Below are 18343 nucleotides of genomic sequence, written 5' to 3' on the forward strand. Positions count from 1 at the left end.
AGTAACATTATTTGATAACTGGTGAGATGGTGTTATGTATTTCCAAAACGTTGATTTACTTTAATGTAGCTGTAAGCTAGGTGATTATAGCAACTATCTGACTTACCCAGTGCTAATGTAACATTAGCAAGCTAGTAGTGCTAACGTTAGCAGGCTAGTTGGCTAGCAACCTTGCAAGATGATTTGTTACAATAAATTCATAAAGTATTTGCTGCAAATTAAATTGAAACCAGTAGTCATGACTATAAATGATTTGGTTTAATCTGAAGTTATACGTCACACCCCGCAAATGTTTTTTTAATGAAATTACTTATGCATTCTTATCAGTTTTAGTACACATAACGTTTCTCCTCCAAGAAAGCCGGATTGCTTTCCTCTTAGCTTTGTGTGACAGACAGACCTTAAAAAACACACATTGTAAAGACAACGGTCGACATTCAGTCACAGAATGAAAGACAGACAGGTAATGTGTTGGTCTCCTACCTGTGGGGATGTGGTTGAGGGCAGACGTCTTCAGGACATCCAGCTGCTGCTCCTTGCCCAGGAGTCCTTCTGTGGGAGAGGGAGAGAACTCCACTTCAAATATGGTCCGCAACATCGAGATAACCCTCCCGCAATCAACCGACAACCGACCGAACTACACCTCTCTGAGAGGGAGCCACCGCGGCATCGAGGCAAACAGCTTAACGGAGCAACCGTCGCTTCGCTATGGACCCAGAGAGCCTGAATCGCCTGGAAACAGCAGAGAATCTACGCTGGGAACTCATGCTGAGATGCCAGGGGTTCTCTGCCCTGAAGAAAGCTTAGTGTAATGGCACCGTTCATTCATCAGACAGTGTGTGTGTGTGTGTGTGTGTGTGTGTGTGTGTGTGTGTGTAGGCTGGTTGTTGGGCTCAGCTGAAACTGGCTGTGCTCAGCATAGCAAGTGTGGGAGAAAGAGATGGAGAGAAGGGGAGAGGGTGGGAGAGAAAATGAGGAGGGGAAAGGTAAAAATAACACTCCCTTTGGGTACAGCGAGCGCGCACACACACACACACACACACACACACACACACACACACACACCTAGCTGTGTGCCCATGCCTCTCTCCCGTCTGTGTACGTAGGCACCGAGGCTGAAAGTATAGTGGCAACATGAAAAGGCTTTTGTACCAGCCGAGCCCTGGGAAGACAGGGCTATAAATAGACCAACCAGAGGAGAGGAGGGGGAGACGGAGGGGAAACTGGGTAGGGGCTGAGATGAAGAGAAAAGGAGGGGCAGGGAACAGGGGCTATAGAGAAAAGGAGGGGCAGGGAACAGGGGCTATAGAGAAAAGGAGGGGCAGGGAACAGGGGCTATAGAGAAAAGGAGGGGGAGGGAACAGGGGCTATAGAGAAAAGGAGGGGCAGGGAACAGGGGCTATAGAGAAAAGGAGGGGCAGGGAACAGGGGCTATAGAGAAAAGGAGGGGCAGGGAACAGGGGCTATAGAGAAAAGGAGGGGCAGGGAACAGGGGCTATAGAGAAAAGGAGGGGCAGGGAACAGGGGCTATAGAGAAAAGGAGGGGCAGGGAACAGGGCTATAGAGAAAAGGAGGGGCAGGGAACAGGGGCTATAGAGAAAAGGAGGGGCAGGGAACAGGGGCTATAGAGAAAAGGAGGGGCAGGGAACAGGGGCTATAGAGAAAAGGAGGGGCAGGGAACAGGGGCTATAGAGAAAAGGAGGGGCAGGGAACAGGGGCTATAGAGAAAAGGAGGGGCAGGGAACAGGGGCTATAGAGAAAAGGAGGGGCAGGGAACAGGGGCTATAGAGAAAAGGAGGGGGAGGGAACAGGGGCTATAGAGAAAAGGAGGGGGAGGGAACAGGGGCTATAGAGAAAAGGAGGGGGAGGGAACAGGGGCTATAGAGAAAAGGAGGGGCAGGGAACAGGGGCTATAGAGAAAAGGAGGGGGAGGGAACAGGGGCTATAGAGAAAAGGAGGGGGGGGGAACAGGGGCTATAGAGAAAAGGGGGGAGGAACAGGGGCTATAGAGAAAAGGAGGGGCAGGGAACAGGGGCTATAGAGAAAAGGAGGGGGAGGGAACAGGGGCTATAGAGAAAAGGAGGGGGAGGGAACAGGGGCTATAGAGAAAAGGAGGGGCAGGGAACAGGGGCTATAGAGAAAAGGAGGGGGAGGGAACAGGGCTATAGAGAAAAGGAGGGGAGGGAACAGGGGCTATAGAGAAAAGGAGGGGGAGGGAACAGGGGCTATAGAGAAAAGGAGGGGGAGGAACAGGGGCTATAGAGAAAAGGAGGGGAGGGAACAGGGGCTATAGAGAAAAGGAGGAGGAACAGGGGCTATAGAGAAAAAGGAGGGGAGGGAACAGGGGCTATAGAGAAAAGGAGGGGCAGGGAACAGGGGGGCTATAGAGAAAAGGAGGGGGAGGAACAGGGGCTATAGAGAAAAGGAGGGGAGGGAACAGGGGCTATAGAGAAAAGGAGGGGAGGGAACAGGGCTATAGAGAAAAGGAGGGCAGGGAACAGGGGCTATAGAGAAAAGGAGGGGCAGGGAACAGGGGCTATAGAGAAAAGGAGGGGAGGGAACAGGGGCTATAGAGAAAAGGAGGGGAGGGAACAGGGGCTATAGAGAAAAAAGGAGGGGAAAAGGGAACAGGGGCTATAGAGAAAAGGAGGGGGAGGAACAGGGCTATAGAGAAAAGGAGGGGGAGGGAACAGGGGCTATAGGAGGGGCTATAGACAGGAACAGGGCTATAGAGAAAAGGAGGAGGAACAGGGGCTATAGGAAAAGGACAGGGAACAGGGCTATAGAGAAAAGGAGGGGAGGAACAGGGGCTATAGAGAAAAGGAGGGGAGGGAACAGGGGCTATAGAGAAAAGGAGGGGAGGGAACAGGGGCTATAGAGAAAAGGAGGGGAGGGAACAGGGGCTATAGAGAAAAGGAGGGGCAGGGAACAGGGGCTATAGAGAAAAGGAGGGGGCAGGGAACAGGGGCTATAGGAACAGGGGCTATAGAGAAAAGGAGGGGGAGGGAACAGGGGCTATAGAGAAAAGGAGGGGCAGGAACAGGGGCTATAGAGAAAAGGAGGGGCAGGAACAGGGGCTATAGAGAAAAGGAGGGGGAGGGAACAGGGCTATAGAGAAAAAAGGAGAGGGAGGGAACAGGGGCTATAGAGAAAAGGAGGGGAGGGAACAGGGGCTATAGAGAAAAAGGAGGGGAGGGAACAGGGCTATAGAGAAAAGGAGGGGAGGGAACAGGGCTATAGAGAAAAGGAGGGGAGGAACAGGGGCTATAGAGAAAAGGAGGGGGAGGGAACAGGGGCTATAGAGAAAAGGAGGGGAGGGAACAGGGGCTATAGAGAAAAGGAGGGCAGGGAACAGGGGCTATAGAGAAAAGGAGGGGAGGGAACAGGGGCTATAGAGAAAAGGAGGGGGAGGGAACAGGGCTATAGAGAAAAGGAGGGGCAGGGAACAGGGGCTATAGAGAAAAGGAGGGGAGGGAACAGGGGCTATAGAGAAAAGGAGGGGGGCAGGGAACAGGGGCTATAGAGAAAAGGAGGGGAGGGAACAGGGGCTATAGAGAAAAGGAGGGGGGAGGGAACAGGGCTATAGAGAAAAGGAGGGGAGGGAACAGGGGCTATAGAGAAAAGGAGGGGGAGGGAACAGGGGCTATAGAGAAAAAGGAGGGGCAGGAACAGGGGCTATAGAGAAAAGGAGGGGAGGGAACAGGGGCTATAGAGAAAAGGAGGGGGAGGGAACAGGGGCTATAGAGAAAAGGAGGGGGAGGGAACAGGGGCTATAGAGAAAAGGAGGGGGAGGGAACAGGGGCTATAGAGAAAAGGAGGGGGAGGGAACAGGGGCTATAGAGAAAAGGAGGGGAGGGAACAGGGGCTATAGAGAAAAGGAGGGGGAGGGAACAGGGGCTATAGAGAAAAGGAGGGGGAGGGAACAGGGGCTATAGAGAAAAGGAGGGGAGGGAACAGGGGCTATAGAGAAAAGGAGGGGGAGGGAACAGGGGCTATAGAGAAAAGGAGGGGGAGGGAACAGGGGCTATAGAGAAAAGGAGGGGGAGGGAACAGGGGCTATAGAGAAAAGGAGGGGGAGGAACAGGGGCTATAGAGAAAAGGAGGGGCAGGGAACAGGGGCTATAGAGAAAAGGAGGGGCAGGGAACAGGGGCTATAGAGAAAAGGAGGGAACAGGGAACAGGGGCTATAGAGAAAAGGAGGGGGGAACAGGGAACAGGGGCTATAGAGAAAAGGAGGGGAGGGAACAGGGGCTATAGAGAAAAGGAGGGGAGGAACAGGGGCTATAGAGAAAAGGAGGGGAGGAACAGGGCTATAGAGAAAAGGAGGGGCAGGGAACAGGGGCTATAGAGAAAAGGAGGGGCAGGGAACAGGGGCTATAGAGAAAAGGAGGGGGGGAACAGGGGCTATAGAAAAGGAGGGGAGGGAACAGGGGCTATAGAGAAAAGGAGGGGGAGGGAACAGGGGCTATAGAGAAAAGGAGGGGCAGGGAACAGGGGCTATAGAGAAAAAAGGAGGGGCAGGGAACAGGGGCTATAGAGAAAAGGAGGGGCAGGGAACAGGGGCTATAGAGAAAAGGAGGGGAGGGAACAGGGGCTATAGAGAAAAGGAGGGGAGGGAACAGGGGCTATAGAGAAAAGGAGGGGCAGGGAACAGGGGCTATAGAGAAAAGGAGGGGGCAGGGAACAGGGGCTATAGAGAAAAGGAGAGGGAACAGGGGCTATAGAGGGGGAGGGAACAGGGGCTATAGAGAAAAGGAGGGGAGGGAACAGGGCTATAGAGAAAAAGGAGGGAACAGGGGGGAAAAGGAGGGGGAGGGAACAGGGGCTATAGAGAAAAGGAGGGGAGGGAACAGGGCTATAGAGAGAAAAGGAGGGGGGAGGGAACAGGGGCTATAGAGAAAAGGAGGGGAGGGAACAGGGGCTATAGAGAAAAGGAGGGCAGGAACAGGGGCTATAGAGAAAAGGAGGGGAGGAACAGGGGCTATAGAGAAAAAAGGAGGGGAGGGAACAGGGGCTATAGAGAAAAGGAGGGGCTATAGAGAAAAGGAGGGGAGGGAACAGGGGCTATAGAAAAAGGAGGAACAGGGGCTATAGAGAAAAGGGGAGGGAACAGGGGCTATAGAGAAAAGGAGGGGAGGGAACAGGGGCTATAGAGAAAAGGAGGGGCAGGGAACAGGGGCTATAGAGAAAAGGAGGGGAGGGAAAGGGGCTATAGAGAAAAGGAGGGGCAGGGAACAGGGGCTATAGAGAAAAGGAGGGGGAGGGAACAGGGGCTATAGAGAAAAGGAGGGGCAGGGAACAGGGGCTATAGAGAAAAAGGAGGGGGGGGAACAGGGGCTATAGAGAAAAGGGGAGGAACAGGGGCTATAGAGAAAAGGAGGGGCAGGGAACAGGGGCTATAGAGAAAAGGAGGGGAGGGAACAGGGGCTATAGAGAAAAGGAGGGGGAGGGAACAGGGGCTATAGAGAAAAGGAGGGGGAGGGAACAGGGGCTATAGAGAAAAGGAGGGGAGGGAACAGGGGCTATAGAAAGAGGCAGGAAAGGGGCTATAGAGAAAGGAGGGCAGGGAACAGGGGCTATAGAGAAAAGGAGGGGAGGGAACAGGGGCTATAGAGAAAAGGAGGGGAGGGAACAGGGGGAACAGGGAACAGGGGCTATAGAGAAAAGGAGGGGAGGAACAGGGGCTATAGAGAAAAGGAGGGGGAGGGGGGGGAACAGGGCTATAGGAACAGGGGGGCTATAGAGAAAAGGAGGGGCAGGGAACAGGGGCTATAGAGAAAAGGAGGGGCAGGGAACAGGGGCTATAGAGAAAAGGAGGGGAGGGAACAGGGGCTATAGAGAAAAGGAGGGGGCAGGGAACAGGGCTATAGAGAAAAGGAGGGGAGGGAACAGGGGCTATAGAGAAAAGGAGGGGCAGGGAACAGGGGCTATAGAGAAAAGGAGGGGAGGGAACAGGGGCTATAGAGAAAAGGAGGGGCAGGGAACAGGGGCTATAGAGAAAAGGAGGGGGAACAGGGGGAACAGGGGCTATAGAGAAAAGGAGGGGCAGGAACAGGGCTATAGAGAAAAGGAGGGAACAGGGGGGAACAGGGGCTATAGAGAAAAGGAGGGGAGGAACAGGGGCTATAGAGAAAAGGAGGGAGGGAACAGGGGCTATAGAGAAAAGGAGGGGGAGGGAACAGGGGCTATAGAGAAAAGGAGGGGCAGGGAACAGGGGCTATAGAGAAAAGGAGGGGGAGGGAACAGGGGCTATAGAGAAAAGGAGGGGCGGGGAACAGGGGCTATAGAGAAAAGGAGGGGAGGAACAGGGGCTATAGAGAAAAGGAGGGGCAGGAACAGGGGCTATAGAGAAAAGGAGGGGCAGGGAACAGGGGCTATAGAGAAAGGAGGGGGCAGGGAACAGGGGCTATAGAGAAAAGGAGGGGGAGGGAACAGGGGCTATAGAGAAAAGGAGGGGCAGGGAACAGGGGCTATAGAGAAAAGGAGGGGCAGGGAACAGGGGCTATAGAGAAAAGGAGGGGCAGGGAACAGGGGCTATAGAGAAAAGGAGGGGGCAGGGAACAGGGGCTATAGAGAAAAGGAGGGGCAGGGAACAGGGGCTATAGAGAAAAGGAGGGGCAGGGAACAGGGGCTATAGAGAAAAGGAGGGGCAGGGAACAGGGGCTATAGAGAAAAGGAGGGGCAGGGAACAGGGGCTATAGAGAAAAGGAGGGGCAGGGAACAGGGGCTATAGAGAAAAGGAGGGGAGGGAACAGGGGCTATAGAGAAAAGGAGGGGAGGGAACAGGGGCTATAGAGAAAAGGAGGGGGGAGGGAACAGGGGCTATAGAGAAAAGGAGGGGAGGGAACAGGGGCTATAGAGAAAAGGAGGGGAGGGAACAGGGGGAGAAAAGGAGGGGAGGGAACAGGGGCTATAGAGAAAAGGAGGGGAGGGAACAGGGGCTATAGAGAAAAGGAGGGGGAGGGAACAGGGGCTATAGAGAAAAGGAGGGGAGGGAACAGGGGCTAGAGAAAATAGAGAAAAGGAGGGGAGGGAACAGGGGCTATAGAGAAAAAGGAGGGGAGGGAACAGGGGCTATAGAGAAAAGGAGGGGAGGAACAGGGGCTATAGAGAAAAGGAGGGGAGGGAACAGGGGCTATAGAGAAAAGGAGGGGAGGGAACAGGGGCTATAGAGAAAAGGAGGGGAGGGAACAGGGGCTATAGGGGAGGGAGAAAGGCAGGGAACAGGGGCTATAGAGAAAAGGAGGGGAGGGAACAGGGGCTATAGAGAAAAGGAGGGGAGGAACAGGGGGAGAAAAGGAGGGGAGGAACAGGGGCTATAGAGAAAAGGAGGGGAGGGAACAGGGGCTATAGAGAAAAGGAGGGGAGGGAACAGGGGCTATAGAGAAAAGGAGGGGAGGGAACAGGGGCTATAGAGAAAAAAAGGGGCTATAGAGAGGGGAGGGAACAGGGGCTATAGAGAAAAGGGGGGGAGGGAACAGGGGCTATAGAGAAAAGGAGGGGAGGGAACAGGGGCTATAGAGAAAAGGAGGGGAGGGAACAGGGCTATAGAGAAAAGGAGGGGAGGGAACAGGGGCTATAGAGAAAAGGAGGGAACAGGGGAACAGGGGCTATAGAGAAAAGGAGGGGGAGGGAACAGGGGCTATAGAGAAAAGGAGGGGAGGGAACAGGGGCTATAGAGAAAAGGAGGGGGAGGGAACAGGGGCTATAGAGAAAAGGAGGGGAGGGAACAGGGGCTATAGAGAAAAGGAGGGGGAGGGAACAGGGGCTATAGAGAAAAGGAGGGGAGGGAACAGGGGCTATAGAGAAAAGGAGAGGGAAAAAGGAGGGGGAGGGAACAGGGGCTAGAGAAAAGGAGGGGAGGAACAGGGGCTATAAGAAAAGGAGGGGGAGGGAACAGGGGCTATAGAGAAAAGGAGAGAAAATAGGAGGGGAGGGAACAGGGGCTATAGAGAAAAGGAGGGGGGGAACAGGGGCTATAGAGAAAAGGAGGGGAGGGAACAGGGGCTATAGAGAAAAGGAGGGGAGGGAACAGGGGCTATAGAGAAAAGGAGGGGGAGGGAACAGGGCTATAGAGAAAAGGAGGGGAGGGAACAGGGGCTATAGAGAAAAGGAGGGGAGGGAACAGGGGCTATAGAGAAAAGGAGGGGAGGGAACAGGGGCTATAGAGAAAAGGAGGGGGAGGGAACAGGGGCTATAGAGAAAAGGAGGGGAGGGAACAGGGGCTATAGAGAAAAGGAGGGGAGGGAACAGGGGCTATAGAGAAAAGGAGGGGAGGGAACAGGGCTATAGAGAAAAGGAGGGGAGGGAACAGGGGCTATAGAGAAAAGGAGGGGGGAGGGAACAGGGGCTATAGAGAAAAGGAGGGGAGGAACAGGGGCTATAGAGAAAAGGAGGGGAGGGAACAGGGGCTATAGAGAAAAGGAGGGGAGGGAACAGGGGCTATAGAGGGAAAAGGAGGGGGAGGGAACAGGGCTATAGAGAAAAGGAGGGGCTATAGAGAAAAGGAGGGAACAGGGGCTATAGAGAAAAGGAGGGGGGAGGGAACAGGGGCTATAGAGAAAAGGAGGGGCAGGGAACAGGGGCTATAGAGAAAAGGAGGGGGAGGGAACAGGGGGCTATAGAGAAAAGGAGGGGGAGGAGGGGCTATAGAGAAAAGGAGGGGAGGGAACAGGGGCTATAGAGAAAAGGAGGGGAGGGAACAGGGGCTATAGAGAAAAGGAGAGGGAACAAAAAAAGAGGGGAGGGAACAGGGGCTATAGAGAAAAGGAGGGGAGGGGAACAGGGGCTATAGAGAAAAGGAGGGGAGGGAACAGGGGCTATAGAGAAAAGGAGGGGAGGAACAGGGGCTATAGAGAAAAGGAACAGGGAACAGGGGCTATAGAGAAAAGGAGGGGAGGGAACAGGGGCTATAGAGAAAAGGAGGGGAGGGAACAGGGGCTATAGAGAAAAGGAGGGGAGGGAACAGGGCTATAGAGAAAAGGAGGGGAGGGAACAGGGGCTATAGAGAAAAGGAGGGGCAGGGAACAGGGGCTATAGAGAAAAGGAGGGGAGGGAACAGGGGCTATAGAGAAAAGGAGGGGAGGGAACAGGGGCTATAGAGAAAAGGAGGGGCAGGGAACAGGGGCTATAGAGAAAAGGAGGGGAGGGAACAGGGGGCTATAGAGAAAAAGGGGCAGGGAACAGGGGCTATAGAGAAAAGGAGGGGAGGGAACAGGGGCTATAGAGAAAAAAGGAGGGGCAGGGAACAGGGCTATAGAGAAAAGGAGGGGCAGGGAACAGGGGCTATAGAGAAAAGGAGGGGCAGGGAACAGGGGCTATAGAGAAAAGGAGGGGAGGGAACAGGGGCTATAGAGAAAAGGAGGGGAGGGAACAGGGGCTATAGAGAAAAGGAGGGGCAGGGAACAGGGGCTATAGAGAAAAGGAGGGGGAGGGAACAGGGGCTATAGAGAAAAGGAGGGGCAGGGAACAGGGGCTATAGAGAAAAGGAGGGGCAGGGAACAGGGGCTATAGAGAAAAGGAGGGGGAGGGAACAGGGGCTATAGAGAAAAGGAGGGGGAGGGAACAGGGGCTATAGAGAAAAGGAGGGGAGGGAACAGGGGCTATAGAGAAAAGGAGGGGGAGGGAACAGGGGCTATAGAGAAAAGGAGGGGGAGGGAACAGGGGCTATAGAGAAAATAATCAACAAGAAAAAAGGAGGGAAAGGAAAGAATCAGGGAAACGAGAGGCTACGATATTAGAGAGATCAGAGAGCATAATGACATGGCCAGGAGCAACAAAACACCTCAGAAAAGGACATGGCCGACAGATGCAAAAACTAAAAACAAATCTCCCCTCACAAACACAAACACACGTTTGCTGTCCAGATAAGCACACTTGGCAGTGGCGTACATAATGTTGCATCAAACCATGAAGATGCTTTGCTTTCTTTCATTTCTTTAAAAACAGATAGGTGTCGAAAACAAAATGTGGGGTCCCTTCGGGGGAAAGAAACAGGAAAACAGGCTAGCGTCTTGCTGTGTTTGGTCTATTTCTGGAGCTCTCCCTGACCAGACCAGTTTAATTAGCACGGGCCTTGGGCTATACCATGCAGTACTAACTCAACCGTCTGTGCGCGTGGGTGGGGGGGTATATTCTCAGCTCTAGCTTTAGGAACCGTCTGTATGTCTGCTTCACCTTGCAGATCAGGGAGGATGAGGCACAACATGGTGCAAAAGAGGCCATTTATGACAAATAACAATGTGATCAAAGCCTTGTAGAGTTTTTTACCTTCAGAGTTACAGTGAGCAGTCCAGGTGTGGCCAGTGAGAGAGTGAGAGAGAGGACAGATGGCAGACCCACACTTTACCTCTCAGATGACCCAGATTGACATCCACTGTTTATAGGACTACACACAGATACACACCGTTAATACACAAAGACACACTGCTAACACACACAGACACAGTGCTAACACACACAGATACACACCGTTAACACACACAGATACACACCGTTAACACACACAGATACACGCCGTTAACACACACAGACACACGCCGTTAACACACACAGACACACGCCGTTAACACACACATAGACACGCCGTTAACACACACAGACAGTTACACACACAGCAGTTACACACACAGACACACGCCGTTAACACACACATAGACACGCCGTTAACACACATAGACAGTTAACACACAGACACACAGTTAACACACGCCGTTAACACACACAGACACACGCCGTTAACACACACAGACACACGCCGTTAACACACACATAGACACGCCGTTAATAGACAGACACACACCGTTAACACACAGACACACAGTTAACACACGCCGTTAACACACAGACACACGCCGTTAACACACACATAGACACGCCGTTAACAGACAGACACACACCGTTAACACACAGACACACAGTTAACACACGCCGTTAACACACACAGACACACGCCGTTAACTCACAGATACACGCCGTTAACTCACAGACACACGCCGTTAACTCACAGACACACGCCGTTAACTCACAGACACACGCCGTTAACTCACAGACACACGCCGTTAACTCACAGACACACGCCGTTAACTCACAGACACACGCCGTTAACTCACAGACACACGCCGTTAACTCACAGACACACGCCGTTAACTCACAGACACACGCCGTTAACTCACAGACACACGCCGTTAACTCACAGACACACGCCGTTAACTCACAGACACACGCCGTTAACTCACAGACACCCCCGTTAACACACAGACACCCAACGTTAACACACAGACACACAACGTTAACACACAGACACACAACGTTAACACACAGACACACAACGTTAACACACAGACACACAACGTTAACACACAGACGTTAACACACAGACACACAACGTTAACACACAGACACACAACGACACACAGACACACAACGTTAAACACAGACACACACGTTAACACCAGACACACAACGTTAACACACAGACACACAACGTTAACACACAGACACACAACGTTAACACACAGACACACGCCGTTAACACACAGACACACGCCGTTAACACACAGACACACGCCGTTAACTCACAGACACACGCCGTTAACTCACAGACACCCGCCGTTAACTCACAGACACCCGCCGTTAACACACAGACACACAACGTTAACACACAGACACACAACATTAACACACAGACACACAACGTTAACACACAGACACACAACGTTAACACACAGACACACAACGTTAACACACAGACACACAACGTTAACACACAGACACACAACGTTAACACACAGACACACGCCGTTAACACACAGACACACGCCGTTAACACACAGACACACGCCGTTAACACACAGACACACACCGTTAACACACGCCGTTAACACACAGACACACTGCTAATACACACAGACACACACTGTTAATACACACAGACACACCGCTAATACACCCAGACACACACTGTTAATACACACAGACACACACTGTTAATACACCCAGACACACACTGTTAATACACCCAGACACACACTGTTAATACACCCAGACACACTGCTAATACACACAGACACAGTTAATACACACAGACACTGTTAATACACCCAGACACACACTGTTAATACACCCAGACACACTGTTAATACACCCAGACACACACTGTTAATACACCCAGACACACCGCTAATACACCCAGACACACACTGTTAATACACACAGACACACCGCTACACCCAGACACACACTGTTAATACACACAGACACACACTGTTAATACACCCAGACACACACTGTTAATACACCCAGACACACACTGTTAATACACCCAGACACATTGTTAATACACACAGACAGACCGCTAATACACCCAGACACACACTGTTAATACACACAGACACATGCAAACCAATGTCAGATGATATCTCCGCAAATCACACCCAAATGATCCAGCTCCCTGCAGCCAGACTTTGCTATGGAAATTAGGTGTGTGTGTGAGAGAGATATATATATATATGTGACTATGTTACAGGTCGACCATGTAGAGTCGTTAGCATCACTACTAGAGTGAAGGGCCTGTTTTGCATGGCTGTGTGCTGAGGTTCAGGTAATGACGACACCTGTGTCTGTCTGCAGCCTGTAATGGTACAGCAGCTGAGGGTTATACCAGCTGGCTTAGTCTCACTCTGTGGGCTGTAGTTAGACACACAGAGAGATTCTCACTGGAAACCACAGCTGATACCTGAGACAGACAGACACACTATAAGTGGAGGGGGGGAGATGAAGGTAAAGGAACAAACCTCCCCACCCCCTCCCTTCCAGCCCTGAACCAGGGGCTTCCCTACTGCACCTCAAGAGGGCGCTCTGGTCAGGGTATCAGTCTGTGGAGGTGGTGACTGTTCTTCAACACTAGTCCTGAGAACCTGACAGGGTGTGCAGGCTTTTGTTCCAGCAAAGCACTAACACTCATGATTCAACAAATCACCTGTTCATCAAGACCTTCCACATGAAAAGCACCACATCTCCATGCTGTGCAGAATAAATATCAACACGTGGTCCTTCTGTGGCTCAGTTGGTAGAGCATGGCGCTTGTAACGCCAGGGTAGTGGGTTCGATTCCCGGGACCACCCATACGTAGAATGTATGCACACATGACTGTAAGTCGCTTTGGATAAAAGCGTCAGCTAAATGGCATATATTATTATTATTATATTATATTATTATTATATATTACGTGTGTGTGTGTGTGTGTGTGTGTGTGTGTGTGTGTGTGTGTGTGTGTGTGTGTGTGTGTGTGTGTGTGTGTGTGTGTGTGTGTGTGTGTGTGTGTGTGTGTGCAGGGGTGTGCGTGCATGGGTGGAACTGCTGGCAGGGGTTCTATTAAATGATGTGCAGCCCTTAAAAGCAGAATTGAACCATGTGTAAAATGAATAGTAGTTCAAAGACTGATGGGAGGCCAGAGAGAGACCATAGAGACCAAACTGGTAGTACTGTAGTCTAACTAGACCAAACTGGTAGTACTGTAGTCTAACTAGACCAAACTGGTAGTACTGTAGTAAAACTAGACCAAACTGGTAGTACTGTAGTAAAACTAGACCAAACTGGTAGTACTGTAGTAAAACTAGACCAAACTGGTAGTACTGTAGTCTAACTAGACCAAACTGGTAGTACTGTAGTAAAACTAGACCAAACTGGTAGTACTGTAGTAAAACTAGACCAAACTGGTAGTACTGTAGTCTAACTAGACCAAACTGGTAGTACTGTAGTCTAACTAGACCAAACTGGTAGTACTGTAGTAAAACTAGACCAAACTGGTAGTACTGTAGTAAAACTAGACCAAACTGGTAGTACTGTAGTCTAACTAGACCAAACTGGTAGTACTGTAGTCTAACTAGACCAAACTGGTAGTACTGTAGTAAAACTAGACCAAACTGGTAGTACTGTAGTCTAACTAGACCAAACTGGTAGTACTGTAGTAAAACTAGACCAAACTGGTAGTACTGTAGTAAAACTAGACCAAACTGGTAGTACTGTAGTCTAACTAGACCAAACTGGTAGTACTGTAGTCTAACTAGACCAAACTGGTAGTACTGTAGTCTAACTAGACCAAACTGGTAGTACTGTAGTAAAACTAGACCAAACTGGTAGTACTGTAGTCTAACTAGACCAAACTGGTAGTACTGTAGTCTAACTAGACCAAACTGGTAGTACTGTAGTAAAACTAGACCAAACTGGTAGTACTGTAGTAAAACTAGACCAAACTGGTAGTACTGTAGTCTAACTAGACCAAACTGGTAGTACTGTAGTCTAACTAGACCAAACTGGTAGTACTGTAGTAAAACTAGACCAAACTGGTAGTACTGTAGTCTAACTAGACCAAACTGGTAGTACTGTAGTAAAACTAGACCAAACTGGTAGTACTGTAGTAAAACTAGACCAAACTGGTAGTACTGTAGTAAAACTAGACCAAACTGGTAGTACTGTAGTAAAACTAGACCAAACTGGTAGTACCGCAGTCTAACTAGACCAAACTGGTAGTACCGCAGTCTAACTAGACCAAACTGGTAGTACCGAAGTCTCTAACTAGACCAAACTGGTAGTACTGTAGTCTCTAACTAAACCAACGGGTTAGTACTGTAGTCTCTAACTAAACCAACGGGTTCGTACCGTAGTCTAACTGGACCAAACTGGTAGTACCGTAGTCTCTAACTAGAACAAACTGGTAGTACCGAAGTCTCTAACTAGTCCAAACTGGTAGTACTGTAGTCTCTAACTAGACCAAACTGGTAGTACCATAGTCTCTAACTAAACCAAACTGTAGTCTAACTGGACCAAACTGGTAGTACCGTAAAACTAGACCAAACTGGTAGTACCGAAGTCTAACTAGACCAAACTGGTAGTACTGTAGTCTAACTAGACCAAACTGGTAGTACCATAGTCTCTAATTAGACCAACGGGTTAGTACCATAGTCAAACTAGACCAATGGTTAGTACCGTAGTCTCTAACTAGACCAAACTGGTAGTACTGTAATCTCTAACTAGACCAACGGGTTAGTACCGTAGTCTCAACTAGACCAAACTGGTAGTACTGCAGTCTAACTAAACCAAACTGGTAGTACTGCAGTCTAACTAGACCAAACTGGTAGTACTGCAGACTAACTAGACCAAACTGGTAGTACTGCAGTCTAACTAGACCAAACTGGTAGTACTGCAGTCTAACTAGACCAAACTGGTAGTACTGCAGTCTAACTAGACCAAACTGGCAGACTAACTAGACCAAACTGGTAGTACTGCAGTCTAACTAGACCAAACTGGTAGTACTAGTCTAACTAGACCAAACTGGTAGTACTCAGTCTAACTAGACCAAACTGGTAGTACCGCAGTCTAACTAGACCAAACTGGTAGTACCGTAGTCTCTAACTAGTCCAAACTGGTAGTACCGAAGTCTCTAACTAGACCAAACTGGTAGTACCATAGTCTCTAACTAAACCAACGGGTTCGTACCGTAGTCTAACTGGACCAAACTGGTAGTACCGTAGTCTCTAACTAGAACAAACTGGTAGTACCGAAGTCTCTAACTAGACCAAACTGGTAGTACTGTAGTCTAACTAGACCAAACTGGTAGTACCATAGTCTCTAATTAGACCAACGGGTTAGTACCATAGTCAAACTAGACCAATGGGTTAGTACCGTAGTCTCTAACTAGACCAAACTGGTAGTACCGTAATCTCTAACTAGACCAACGGGTTAGTACCGTAGTCTCCAACTAGACCAAACTGGTAGTACTGCAGTCTAACTAGACCAAACTGGTAGTACTGCAGTCTAACTAGACCAAACTGGTAGTACTGCAGTCTAACTAGACCAAACTGGTAGTACTGCAGACTAACTAGACCAAACTGGTAGTACTGCAGTCTAACTAGACCAAACTGGTAGTACTGCAGTCTAACTAGACCAAACTGGTAGTACTGCAGTCTAACTAGACCAAACTGGTAGTACTGCAGTCTAACTAGACCAAACTGGTAGTACTGCAGTCTAACTAGACCAAACTGGTAGTACTGCAGTCTAACTAGACCAAACTGGTAGTACTGCAGTCTAACTAGACCAAACTGGTAGTACTGCAGTCTAACTAGACCAAACTGGTAGTACTGCAGTCTAACTAGACCAAACTGGTAGTACTGCAGTCTAACTAGACCAAACTGGTAGTACTGCAGACTAACTAGACCAAACTGGTAGTACCGTAGTCTCTAACTAGACCAAACTGGTAGTACTGCAGTCTAACTAGACCAAACTGGTAGTACCGTAGTCTCTAACTAGACCAAACTGGTAGTACTGCAGTCTAACTAGACCAAACTGGTAGTACTGTAGTCTAACTAGACCAAACTGGTAGTACTGCAGACTAACTAGACCAAACTGGTAGTACTGCAGTCTAACTAGACCAAACTGGTAGTACTGCAGTCTAACTAGACCAAACTGGTAGTACTGCAGACTAACTAGACCAAACTGGTAGTACTGCAGTCTAACTAGACCAAACTGGTAGTATACTGTAGTCTAACTAGACCAAACTGTCTGCAGTCTCACACATGGGAGGCCACAGCCACACTGTCCACGGTTGTGTTTCTTCCCATGGGAAAATAGACTGCTATGGGATGTGTGTTTTACAATAAGTTGGTACTCATTAGGAACAGGACGGTACCAGTATGGTGATACTCAGTAGTATCGTGGCCAGGAAACAAAACACAAAGTGGATTTAACTTCTTTAGAAAAACAGCCCTAATGTTGTAAACAAACATCATCAGTAACATTGTCCAATCTTAAGCACACAATGTTTTACATACAGCAGTTATTAAAAGACCAAAGAGTTTGATCTGTTCGCAATACTGGTAGCATCACAGCCCCAGTCCTCATGTACCCATTCGCAGTCCACGTTCATGCAGTCCACACTCATTAGTAAATCACTCTCTCTCACACACACAGAGTCAGGAAGGATGCTCCTGTCTCATTACACTGGTTGCACTTCCCCTCCCCGCTGTGTGTACCATGGAGAGATCACACACAGAGGAACAATACCATCAACCAGACAGGCCTCTCCTTAGGAGACACTTCCTCTAGGGCCATCCCATTCACTTCCTGGGGTCAGCATCTGACGTCATAGCAACATGCCCACAATCAGCGACCCCTGACTTCTGGGGCAGGCTCTGACGTCCTGTCATAAAGAGAGACCCGTTCTGTGAACAGAGGCGACCTTTAGGTTCCCGTTCACACTGGGAGGAAGAGCAGAGAAAGATTGTGACGGTGATGAGTGGAGGAGTAGGCATGTATCTCTCTGTTTCCCAGCATCACAGAAGCCATTTGACATGGCATAGCATGGTAAGATAACATGTGACCTATATCCAATGCATATGAATGATTTAAGGAAAATGGATAATATTAATTGAGGAGAAAAGTGAACAGATGTCATTGAAAAGTGTGGCCTTGGAAGACTGGCTCTAACTCTACACGCTAGGCTTGGTTTGAAAATACCAACTTTGGTTTGACGATCAGAGAAGGGAAGTTTCCTAGTCAATAAGCCCATCATTAACCTCACACTTCCAGAACCACCAGAACTCAAGAGGCACGAGCCTTGCAATGCCACTAAGAACCTCCTAGCTTCATGTCAGTCGGGCTTATAAGAGATACCCGACAATGAACAAAGAAAACGTCGATAAAAAGATAGCACTTCAATCGCGCATCCATCCATCCAGCCATCCATCCAGCCATCCATCCAGCCAGCCAGCCAACCCAGACTTTAACTTGATATCGTCGTCCTCCTCCCCTTGCCTGTCCTAAACAATGACAGGCAGTGTCAAAAGCCAGAATAGGTTTGCTTTCGTCTGTGTAAACTGTAATTGCGGCTGGCAGTACACCCTGTATCCGGTTTCTCTCTGTGTGGAGTTAGGGACATAAAGGCCTCAGGCGGCTCGGACACACAAAGAGACTCTTTCCTCTCATTATCTCCTTTCCCCCGCCACTGTCTCTAGCCTAATACCAATTAAAAACAGAGCTGAGGAACAGGCAGAGGGACAAGGCCCCAGTATGGAGCCCATAATGGGGTGTTTGTTTAAGGGGGACGGGACGCTCAGTGGAGCCTTATTCTGGACAGTCAGGTTGGATGGTAGGGTCCAGGGCGGTTTCACCCAGGCAGGACATAACCCCTGGTCCTGGATGTGTTGGGCTGGGGGAGGCTAGAGTGGACCAGGCCAAAGCAGGCCTAAGCCAATTCTTGGTGAGGGAGAGGACAATCTGTCAGGCTGGAAGGTCTGTCAGAGTTATTGTCAATGGTCATTGGGTGCAATGAGGACATTTGGCAAGA

At 49.8% G+C, this 18343-nt stretch overlaps 1 protein-coding gene across 1 annotated transcript in view; it reads right to left on the reverse strand.

The window, feature by feature from the left end:
• The window catches only part of LOC118375732 (histone deacetylase 4-like), a 144836-nt gene that overhangs the window by 116792 nt on the left and 9701 nt on the right, over positions 1-18343 (reverse strand). Inside the window, 1 exon segment of the mRNA XM_052513969.1 lies at positions 484-552. Within this exon segment, the coding sequence (XP_052369929.1) occupies positions 484-552 (69 nt within the window).

This window comes from Oncorhynchus keta, unplaced genomic scaffold, assembly GCF_023373465.1.
Source record: "Oncorhynchus keta strain PuntledgeMale-10-30-2019 unplaced genomic scaffold, Oket_V2 Un_scaffold_14384_pilon_pilon, whole genome shotgun sequence".
Taxonomy (NCBI): domain Eukaryota; kingdom Metazoa; phylum Chordata; class Actinopteri; order Salmoniformes; family Salmonidae; genus Oncorhynchus; species Oncorhynchus keta.